Below are 11,720 nucleotides of genomic sequence, written 5' to 3'. Positions count from 1 at the left end.
GCTGGAGTGGACAGTGATGCTCATCTCCAGCTGCCAACTCGCCCTCCCTGGAGCAGTCCTTGAAATTTGTCGTGGCTTGATGTCAGGTATAAAGGCGACACCCCATGTAGCAGCAGCTCAGTGTGAGTGCAGGGGTTTGGCATAGACGGGCTCCAGGACGTGATGGACGAGAAGAAGGAAGAGGCTTCCAAGGAAGACAGCCATGAGGACAGCCAGCAGGACATAGCGGCCAATGAAGAAACGGTCCACAATCTGGAGAGAGAAATGCCCACCGTGAAACATCGTCACTTTGACACTGGCTCGGCTGAGGGGCCCACCCTGTCCTTGGGGTAGCCTGTCTGCCATCTGGAAGATGGAAGTCTGAAGACCCTCTTCTCCATCTACACATAAGAGCAAGGTGGAGCCACTCAGAGCCTCTGGGTGCAGAGCTATGGGGAGTCGTAGGATCCAGAAAACACTTCTCACTTTGAAAACTGTAGTCTAGCTGGGCCCTGGTTGCCTCAGAGCGAACTCCAGATCATCAGGTTTCCCCAGCTCATCTCCCCTGCTCTAGTGCTGAGAAAGCTGGGGTGGCACTGCAGTACCATGTGTGCCCCTACACATACACACACACACACACACACACACACACACACACACACATACACACACACATACACACAAACCTGTTTGACTTGGGGCAGGAAAAGCTCCTGGTCCACAGGCCTACTGGAACAAAGCCACTAACCAGGCCCCAGGGTGAGCATCCAGCTTCTACAAGCTTTGGAAACCCAGTGTCTACAAGGGAATCCCAAACACCTGAAAGCAATGGGGTGCAGGGTTTGTGTATGCAATAATCACTCCCCAATGGCCAGTTCTGGAAACCTCTGTTCCATCTCACAGCAGGGGGTGGAAAGGCTGCAGATGGGATGGGGTGGTTGAGTAGCGACAAGGATGGGCCTTAACACGCAGGTGCTCCCCACCCCCCAATACAATCACCAGAGCTCTTAAAAAGCAAATGAGGGAGTCAGAGCTGAGGAAAGAAGCAGAGAAGGAGGGAGATTCCCTTCCTGTTCTGCAGATGGAGCCAGGGCATCCCTATCTAGGTACTGGGATGGCAGAGATACCAAATCTTCTAGAGCCTCCTGGAAGGAACCCAGCTTTAGCCAACACCTTGGTTTGAGCCTGTAAAAGTTGTATTGTTGTCATTTGTTAGTTGGAAGACTCTCGGCTTGTCAAAAGAAAGAACCTGGGTTCTATCATTGCCCCAACTAGTGAAGGGAGGAAAGGGCCACCCCAGAGGTGACCCAGCACAAATATCCGGGAAAGGTCAGTTGGTGACACAACCTGAACATGGTTGACACATCTCGAGTGGCCTATAGACAGAAATCCCTTGCTTGTGGGACACCTTGCCCTTTGTAAAGAGCTATTAGCAGGCCTTGGGCGTGCTAATTAATTCATGGCTCAGCCCATGGATTATTGATCTGGTATCGAGCTGGCTATACAATGGCACTTGGCTTGCCCATGCCTAACTCTGGATGGATCCTCAGCATGGCATATGATCCCCAAGCACTGCCAGGCATGGTCTTCTTCCCCCACCCCCAACGAAGAAGCAAACACCAAGAAGCTCCCATGCTACTCCCCCATGAAGGGAGAAGGTACAAGAGAACCATTGGCACACATGCCCTGTTCAGTGCCTACTTCTGCTACACCTGCTTCTTAGCACTCCAGGTACCTGCAGTCAGCCTCATGGGCCCCTCAACAAGGGACATTGAGGGGGGAAAAGGGGGACTGGCCAGGCCCCCAACCATGGTATACTACCCCTACGAGACAAGTCTTGATGCATGCGGTGAGCACAGACGGTCCCCTGGAGCTGCAGAAGTGCCTTCAGGCCCTGCCTGAGCTGCACTGGAGGTGTGTCTATATGGGTTCAGCAATGCTGTCTAAAAATGGGGGTCCAAAGGTAGGGCCAAAAGGGAGGCCCTGTCTTCTGCTGAGTCAGTCACTAACAGACAAACTGGAGCTGTGTGGCCCTCTTGTTTATACTATGGTCCCATGCTGGGCTTTTTGCAGCCTGTTGGCCCCTGTTTCCTTCTGCAGCTGTTCCTGCAGTGCAGGGTGGGATCCAGGCTCTCCCCCACTAACCCTTGTGCTCCTTCTTCCTCCTCACAGATCTAAATGAGGCCAAGGTGGGGCTGGAGTGATAGAACAGGGGTTAAGGTACTTGGCCTGCAGGCAGCTACCCAGGTTTGCACCCTAGCATCCCTTCTTGTCCTGAGTCCAGTAGGATGATCCCTGAGTGCAAAGCCAGGACTAAGTCTTAAACACTGCTGAGATTGCACCCCCTGAAAGCAAAGATGTCATGCCAACAGTGTGGCGAGCAAAGGACCTGCGGCATGGGGGTCCTGTAAACACAGCCACCCAGCCTCATGCTACTGAAATAGTAAGTGTGAAGGTCAGCTGGCAAGAGGGTAAGAAACTCAACCAAGATGCAGCGTCAGAGCCCATCAGAATGTCCTCCAGAGATGCAACCGCAGGAGGCAAACCCTGAAAAGGGCCTAGGGGAAATCCCTTTGATGCATTCCCCATCCTAAGCTTTGTTTGGCTTTTTGGGCCACCCCTGGTGATGCTCAGGGGTTACTCCTAGCTCTCCACTCAGAAATCGCTCCTGGCTCAGAGAACCATATGGGACATCAGGGGGATCGAACCACAGTCCGTCCTAGGTCAGTTGCATGCAAGGCAATGCCCTACTGCTGTGCCACTGCTCTGGCCCCAGCCATCCTGAGTTGCTTTTTCTTTTTCTTTTTTTTTTGTTTTTGTTTTTGGTTTTGGGTCACACCTGGCAGTGCTCAGGGATTACTCCTGGCTCTGCACTCAGAAATTGCTCCTGGTAGGCTCGGGGGATCATATGGGATGCCGGGATTGGAACCACCATCTATCCTGGAACAGCTGCTTGCAAGGCAAATGCCCTACCACTGTGTTATTTCTCCAGCCCCATCCTGAGCTTTTTAACTGCAAAATTCCCCAGCACATTTTGTCTCTTTGGTGAGGAAAGGGGTTGGACGGGCCACTCTAGGGGACAGAGAGAGCTACCTTGGTTTCCACTACAGGAACTGGGAGTTCGTCAGCACGGGGCAAGAGCAGCAGGACTGAGGTGATGATCACAGCTCCAAGGAAGAAAAAGATAACAGAGAATCTGAAAAAAGAGGAACAAGCTCAGAGCACTATGCAGTTTCCTGGCCCATTGGACCTTGGTCCATACTCGCAGTGAACCCACAAGTCTCACCTCCTGCCTGGCCCTCCTTCCCACACAGGAGCTAGGGGATGCTAATCTGTGATCCTGCGTCTTCAGTCCCTGCCCAGGGCATTGGGAGCTTGTTCTGTAGCCTCATGCAGCCAGACTCATGTAAAACAAAGCACTCCCTACCATTTCTGATTTTGTTCAAGAACTTAAAGATGGAGTTGGAGAGATAGTACAGTGGGTAGCTTGCTTGCTTTGCATACAGTCAGCCTGGGTTGGATTCCTGGCATTCCACATGGTTCCTTGAATGAGCCCGCTAGGAGTGATTCCTAGTACAGAGCCAGGAATAAGCCCTAAGCATCTTTGGATATGGCCCCAAAGCAAAACCACACAAACACACACACACACACACACACACATACACACACACACACACACACACACTGAAATTATGAGATATGCGCTGAGTTATGCTGATGATGAGAGGTAAAAATGCAACTCAAACTGCTGGCATTTGGCAAGCCTTCTCCTGAAATAATGAGTGTTTCACGGGTATGTGCGATCCTGAGTCCGATTGCAGAGTGTCCTTACCTGGCTAGGCCCGAGGTTCTGGCCAGCAGCATACACAATACCAGCACCACCACCCAGAGCAGGATCAGGATGAACACACCGGCCCCCACGCCCAGCACCGTGCTGGTCATCTGCAGGAAAAGAACGTGAGAGGTGCCAGACTCATTGTGGGGGATCCCTCCACTTACCAGGGACTGAGGTGTGGCAAGGAGTAACCGGGCCAGATCCTGTCTCCCAGGAGTCACATATGGGACGCAAGCCTTTCTCGACAAAACTCTACTCTGCATGACTTCCTTCAGAGACTGCTTCTGAATTGGGCTTTGAGAGGTGCCCAGCTGTATCACCCCTAGGACAGTTGGCCAAGGAGCTACTCTCAGTCTATTCCCCCATCCCCCAGCAGTCATGGGCTGGTGCCATGAAAGATGAGAAAGCAAGCAGGGAGGGGGCGTCCCTACAGACCATCCCTAACCCTCTGAACCAGAGTGTGGCAGGAAGATACGCTCTAAGGGCTCTAAGAAACAAACAATGTGACTTGCCTATGACAGCCCACCTTTCCAGGCCTTAGGTTCAAACTCAGCAGGGTCCTCACCCATGGGGCAAGATGCATAAAGACTAGACTTAGGGTGCTGGGTCCCCAAAGAGAGTCTCCTGTGGCCCTATGTTCCAGGAGAGACCACCACAAAGCTCCTGCCTCCTACGTACATGGTAGCAATGCAGAGAGGTACAGGTGGGAATCACAAGGATGGGTAAGAAAAATACCATGAATAAAATGAGATCAGAACATCAGTGAGGATTTGATCACATATAGTCCCCTGAGCCCACCAGGAGGGTTCCCTGGGTGCATGACCAGAAATAAACCTGACCTCGGCTGGTTGTGACCCCCAAATGAAAAAACTTAAAGATCTTGGTAAAAAAAAAAAACAGGAGCAACCAAGCAGTTTTCCAGTTCAATGAAGGAACAGAGCAATGGAAGTCACTGGACCATGGCCGCCCCTTTGCTCTAGGGCGGGAAGACTTCAGTGGTCACCTGTTGACTTCATTAAGCTGAAGTGCATGGAAGGAAAACTCAAGCAAACAGCCAGCCCCGGAAATAGAAGGAAGACCTTCCGGGGCAGCAGAGTATGGGGACTAATGCACACAAACAGGCCAGAGGGAAAAGAAACAGAACAAGCAAAGGGATTAGAAAATGTGAGATCAGACTATAAAAACAAACCTAGATGAAACAGTGGTTCTAGCAGACGCAGAGAGCGGAGAGTGGACTGTTGAAAAAAAAAATGATCCTACTGGAATTCTAAAAGCTATGCTGAAAGACCTCAGCACAAAGTGAGTGGAATGGAAAAGGCAAGTACTAACACAACAAAGACACACACTGGGGTTCAGGGACAGGTTGTCAGTAGATTTAGGGTTCCATTTTGTAAGAGGTAAACCTAAAGAGATATTCTACAATGCTCTGAACCCCATATCCATAACACCCTGTAATGCTTCAACTAGATAAAGAAGTACGTTTTATGAGGGGCTTTAAAGCCATATTAAAGTAAATAAAATATAAGCTGAAGTAGTAATAGGATCAAGCCAAAGAGAATATAAATCTTTAAAAATAGCATCATTGCAAAAACAAAAAAAAATAGCATCATTGGGGCTTGAGAGATAGCACAGTGGTGGGACGTTTTCCTTGTATGTGGCTGACCCAGGAGAGACCCAGTTCAATTCCCAACATTCCATATGGTCCCCCAGCCAGCCAGGGGTGATTCTGAGTGCAGAGCCAGGAGTAATTCCTGAGTACCACAGGGTGTGGCCCAAAGATAGATAGATAGATAAATAAATAAATAAAGTTACTTAAATGGCATCGTTAAAGACTGTGTCTCAGAATAATTCAGCAAGATACAAGTCAAATAAAAATAAAGTTAAAACAAAATCTCAAAAACAAAAGCTGAAAATTGAAAGAATCATAGCAAGAAATGAATAAACCAAGAAATATAGATTTTAAGCTATTATCACTTAGAACTGGGCAACTGAGCAAATAAGAGTAGAGGAATAGGGGCCAGCGAGGTGGCGCTAGAGGTAAGGTGTCTGCCTTGCAAGCACTAGCCAAGGAAAGGAGCGAGGTTCTGTCCCCCAGCGTCCCATATGGTCCCCCCAAGCCAGGGGCGATTTCTGAGCGCTTAGCCAGGAGTAACCTCTGAGCATCAAACGGGTGTGGCCCAAAAAACCAAAAAAAAAAAAAAAAAAAGAGTAGAGGAATAGAGAGATAATACAGCAGATAAGGCCTTGCATGTGGCAAACCTGCCCTGGCACACCATATAGTCCACTGATCTCCAAGCTCAAAGTTACCAATAGTCCCAAATCCTATCAGGAGTGACTCAACTCCCCCTAAAATGTGAGGGACACTCCCCCACCCTACACACACCCACACAAGATAATGACACACAATGACTAGAACTTCCCAGCTATCTGGGCATAGAAGGTAGAGACCATGAACCCAAACTGGCCATGAGTGCATTATTGAAGCTGTATGATGATCTCATACTTTTGAATCATTTGCAACTTTTAAAATTGAAAGGTGGGTGCATGAATATGTATAAGTAGAGCTTAACAATAGATGTGTAACGTTTTTACAGCAAAAATATCAAAATATATTCAGAGATTTGAAAAAAAAAAAGGATCTGAATAGAGCAATAACCCATGTTGCTAGCTGGAAAGGTTCACTATAAAAAGATTTCCCTGTTCTTTAATCACCCAATTCAATGCAATTCTTATCCAAACTCTCAAAATAATTCTTCGTAGAACTTGGAAACTGATCCTAAATATGAAAGAGCAAAAGTCCAAGAATAGCAAACACAATTTTGAGAAGTTGCCTTTCTCGTTAACAACTTCAGTGAGATACATTATAAAACCAAGGTAATTAAAACAGTGTTGAAGTGATATAAAAACACAGTGGGATAAAATAGAGACCCAGGAACACTCTGTGCATTTAGAAGAGCTTGGTACAAGACCGAGGGGGCTTTATGATTCCACTGGGGATAGGATTTCATAGATGGTGTGAGGACAAGTGATTATCCAATCAGAAAACATTCAAGTCCATCTTTCTATCCTCTCCAGAAGCCCATTTCTAATGGAATGTGGCTCATAATAAACAGCATATGTTGGATGTGCAGGCGCTCAGGTTGACTGCGCTATACCTAATGAAGTTACCCAGTCAGATGCTTGTGCCTAACTTAGACTTCAGAGCAGAAAGCCACACACATGGGCAGAGGCAGATATGTGCAATGGCGGTGCTGATATCATAATGGGATGGTGACGTTCAGTAGTGCCAGCTGTGCTATGCAGGTGCCACGGCACAAAAGCATGATCTTCCCTTGATTTACATTACAGCTGCTTTCTTGGAAATGTTACTCATCAAATGGGTCCCCAAATACATGAGATATACATACAAAAGACTGGCTCAGATCAGAAGCTCTTGCATCCCGTGAGGGACAACTCATCCGTCCCTCTGAGGGCTATATCAGGTGCTATCAAATGTCCTGCAGCCCCAGACTGGCTCAGGAAACCTCTATAAGATGCGGCAGAGAGATAATACAGTGGTTAAGAGATAATGCCACAGAGAGATAATATAGGGATTAAGAAATAATAGTACAAAGATAATACAGAGGTTAAGGCATTTGCCCTGCATGTGACTGGCTCTGGGTTTGATCCTTGGCACTGCCAAGAGTAGCCATAAACACTACTGGCTGTGGCCCTAATGCCCCCAAAAGAATAACCAAAGTGCCTATACAAATTCTAGACCATCAAAGGGGAAGTGTTGAGAAAACACTCACACAAAGAACTATGTTAGGAGCTGGAGTGATAACATAGCATTAGGGCATTAGCCTCGCATGTGGCTGACCCAGGTTAGATTTCTAGCATCTCATATGGTCCCCAGAACCTGCCAGGGGTGATTTATGAGCATAGAGTCAGGAGTACCCCCGAGCGCCACTGAGTGTACCTACCCCAAAAAAAGAACCACGTTAAAGAATGTTATGCAGCTTCACTCATAACACAGCATGGTGGGAGGAGGGGTGAGGGGCATAACTAGCCATCCATAAGAGAATATAGATTCAAAATATATGCCCATAACCCTTAGGAGAGCAAACTCTGTGCCTACTGGGTTTAGGAACCAAATGTGTTGTCAAATGTGTTGTGGTAACTTGGGTTAACCACATGCAAGACAAGCACCCTTCTCACTGGTTTAGCACTCCAGCCCCTACTTGCTCTTTTGCACAGGCACATCCAGTGGTACTTAGAAGTTACTCCTTTTTTCTTTTCTTTTTTTTTTTTTTTTTTTTTTTTGGTTTTTGGGTCACACCTGGCAGTGTTCAGGGGTTCCAAACTCCTGGCTTTATGCTCAGAAATCGCTCCTACAGGCTCAGTGGACCATATGGGATGCCGGGATTCAAACCACCGACCTTCTGCATGAAAGGCAAACATCTTACATCCATGCTATCTCTCCAGCCCTTAGAAGTTACTCCTGAAAGCACCTGTGGGACCATCTGGGGTGCCAGGGATTCAATCTGGATTGGCAGCATACAAGGCAGTTGCCCTGCCTGCTGTACTATTGTTCCAGTCTCCTACATTGTTTTGCCCCCCCTTTTTTTTTTTCATTTTTGCCACAGCTGGTGGTGCTCAGGGGTTACTTCTGGCTCTGCGCTTAGAAATTACTTCTGGCAGACTCAGTGGGCTATATGGAACTGATGGGGATCGAATCCAAGTTAGCTGTGTGAAAGGCAAACATCTTACATGCTGTGCTATCTCCTTGACCCCACCCCTACTTACTTTTTTTTTTTTTTTTTTTTTTTTTTGGTTTTTGGTTTTTGGGCCACACCCGGTAATGCTCAGGGGTTATTCCTGGCTATGCGCTCAGAAGTCGCTCCTGGCTTGGGGGACCATATGGGACGCCGGGGGATCGAACCGCGGTCCGTCCTAGGCTAGTGCAGGCAAGCAGGCACCTTACCTCTAGCGCCACCGCCCGACCCCCCCTACTTACTTTTTTATTAAAAAAATAAACCAGAGTATAATAGATAAACATGAAATATATATATATATAAATATATATATATATATAAATGTTACATAATACTGGGCTTCCATGGTATTTAGCAATTTCAGAAGAGGAAAGGAAAAGGGAAGGGGAAGGAACCAGAAAAGAGATCCTAACTAAAAACTGGTGTTTTGTTTTTGTACAATAAAAAAAAAATTGGGGCCAGGGATGTTGCTCAGAGGTAGAGTACTCGCCTTATATATAGGAACCCTAGGTTTAATGGTTTAATATTCAGCACTGCTGGGGCCAGAGAGATAACATGGAGGTAAGGCATCTGCCTTTCATGCAGAAGGTCATTGGTTTGAATCCTGGCATCCCATATGGTCCCAAGAGTCTGCCAGGAGCGATTTCTGAGCATGGAGCCAGGAGTTACCCCTGAGCACTGCCAGGTGTGACCCAAAAACCAAAAAAAAAAAAATTTCAGCACTGCAACAGAAAGAAGCAAGAGGAGTGGAGGAGGGGGAGAAAAGAGAGTGAGAAAGAGAGAGAGAGAGAGAGAATATACACTACTTACCTACAAAAAAATTTTCAGATGTGTTGAAATATCAATGTCTGTTATTTTACTGGCATGGCACAGGGATTCATTATATCTCCAAGAAAAATAATATCTCTCTGCAATTCTTTTTGGAAATTTTTATAAGAATAACTGGTGGCAGGATGCATATAGTTCCATTTCACCAGGTCAGGGTAGATGCGGGTCTGAATTCAGGTCTTGGATGTGGAAATTAAAAGAATCAAGGGACAGTAAGCCAGGAAGGTGACTAAAATTTTCTGATTTGTTGGTTGAACTGATGATACTGCCCCAGCAACACAACCAGTTCATATTAATTTTGCTTTCTTGGATATTAAAACCCTATAAGATTTGGATTAATTCTAACACCTTGAAGATGAGGCAAATGGTGGTTGAAGTTGGTATCAGTAGAGGTACAAAGAGTTACTGTAATGAGATAAATGTCTCCAAGCTCTTCCAAGAATGAGGCCATCACTTTATAACCAAACCTTATATTTTCTGACTAAGCCTGGAATAGTATTATGAACTATAACGACTAAGAGGTCACATCTAGTCATTTATCTTGTAATTCAGTGTGGGTGAATAGTTAGATTATTGTAAAGTGTGGTTGCAAAATAAAAATGACAGTACTTTCATTTAAATGTCTAGGCCTGTTTCAAAACTCTGCAGAGAAGTAATGGTCAGCCAGTCTGGTTCCAAGGTCAAAGTCTGTGGCACTGAAAACAGATGGATGGGTCAGAATAAAACCACCTGTTCCTTTAGCAGCTGACAACAGAGCAACTTTAGGGGCCATTCATTCCCCTCCATTGTCATGCGAGGAGGCCTCTTTGGAAAGAGTCTGTCTGGCTCTTTAGAGGTGGCCTGGCCTTCATTCACTGGACAGCTGGTCTCCATATTCTCCTTCATATTCTCTGGACAAGTGATAGAGGCAGGGTTCAGGGCCACCCACAACTGTGCATGCTGACTGGGTTTGCTACCTAGCACCACTGAGTTCATGAAGGGGCCACAGACAGTTACTGTCCCTGGAGCTGCTGTAGTGAGGATGGCATTGGGGACATATCCTGTCCCCAGATGTTCAGACTCCAGACCTTGAAAGCAGCAGAGAACAATAAACCTCAGGAGTAACCCGCCCTTTCACTATGCATAATTATTCCTAACTTTCAAAAATAGTGTGTGTGTGTGTGTGTGTGTGTGTGTGTGTGTGTGTGTGTGTGTGTGTGTGTGTGTATGGGGGTGGGTTGTGGTGTGGTGTAGAGAAAATTCATACTTTCATTTCTCAACCATTATGGGGTTGGTTTTTTCATTTGGGGGCCACATCTGATGATGCTCAGGACTTATCCCTGGCTTTGTACTCAGGGATCATTCCTGTCGGCCTGGAGGGGGACCATATAGGGTGTTGGGGTTCAAACCCCAAGTTGGCCATTTGCAAGGCAAGTGTCCTACCACCTATTGTTCTATCACTCAGACCTCTAATTTTTCAACTTTAAACACTGACCCATGGTTTGACAATGCTAAATAACTGATTTGGTTAAAAAAAAAAAAAAAAAAAAAAGCCTGGGGGAAATAGATGCCTAAATGCTACCTAAATGCCACCAATGTTGCATAGTCTCAAAAATGCCCTAAAGAAGGAAGGTAGAATGGGCAGGGTCAGATCACATGCTTGCTTCCCTCTTTCCAGAATCTGGATCCAAATGACAAATGACAGGCATCTCCATAGATGGGCTGTGAACAACCAAAGGACCCCCAGGTCTGCAGCCCACGAGAACCCAGGACACCATCCTGCCAGCCCTGCAACCCGTGAATTGCATGCATTGCAGGCTGCAGGACAGGCCTAGAGTCCAAAAACTCTAAGGGATAGCTTGGGAGTGGTCTACGCACCGACCTTTCCCCCTTGCATCTCCTATACCCCATCCCCTTCCTTTCTCAACTCCTCAGTGGATTCCCTCCAACCTCCATCTTTCCCGGGTCCCCTTACTCACATCTCAGTCTGCCTTTTTCCAGGCCACGGCTGGCCTTGGGTTCCTTCGGACGAATCATAAGTGAGCTTTTATCTAGACGCGTTCGCATTAACCAATCAGCATAGCTGTTTTAAAATTCGCTGGATTTTTATTGGCCGTTCGCCTCGGCTCCAGGCAACGGGGTGGTGGGCGTGTATTATTCCGTGACGGCCTCCGATTGGTCAATACCAGCCGGAATGTCGTCTTTGATTGGAGGGACGCTGCCCTAAAATCCAGATTTAAGACGTCAATCATCCGTCGCCGTGGTAACTCGTCAGCCGATTGGCCAATCCGGCCAGAGGGCGGGTTGTTAGGCGGAAGGGAGCTGAGGCGCCCTCGTTGTTGCCA

The 11,720-nt window shown here is 47.1% G+C and overlaps 1 protein-coding gene across 1 annotated transcript; it reads right to left on the bottom strand.

The window, feature by feature from the left end:
• Positions 1-111: 111 nt before the first annotated feature.
• TMEM218 (transmembrane protein 218) lies at positions 112-11,388 on the bottom strand. The gene is made up of 4 exons (XM_049777987.1): positions 11,355-11,388; positions 3,812-3,921; positions 3,073-3,175; positions 112-252 (listed from the first exon to the last, which is right to left on the bottom strand). The coding sequence occupies exons 2-4, from the start codon at positions 3,919-3,921 to the stop codon at positions 118-120; spliced, it is 348 nt and encodes a 115-aa protein (XP_049633944.1). The 5' UTR covers positions 11,355-11,388; the 3' UTR covers positions 112-117.
• Positions 11,389-11,720: the final 332 nt, after the last annotated feature.

This window comes from Suncus etruscus, chromosome 8, assembly GCF_024139225.1.
Source record: "Suncus etruscus isolate mSunEtr1 chromosome 8, mSunEtr1.pri.cur, whole genome shotgun sequence".
NCBI classification, from domain to species: domain Eukaryota; kingdom Metazoa; phylum Chordata; class Mammalia; order Eulipotyphla; family Soricidae; genus Suncus; species Suncus etruscus.
The sequence above is the reverse complement of the archived record's forward strand: the minus strand, read 5'-3'. Positions and strand labels throughout refer to the sequence as shown.

Excerpts from the sequence above, each read along its gene's own strand:
- TMEM218 (XM_049777987.1), bottom strand. The coding sequence starts at position 3,921 with ATGACCAGCACGGTGCTGGGCGTGGGGGCCGGTGTGTTCATCCTGATC. Across the intron at positions 3,176-3,811 it reads AGAACCTCGGGCCTAGCCAG|ATTCTCTGTTATCTTTTTCT; the intron begins GTAAGGACACTC and ends CTCTTTTTTCAG. Across the intron at positions 253-3,072 it reads TTCCTGTAGTGGAAACCAAG|ATTGTGGACCGTTTCTTCAT; the intron begins GTAGCTCTCTCT and ends TTCTCTCTCCAG.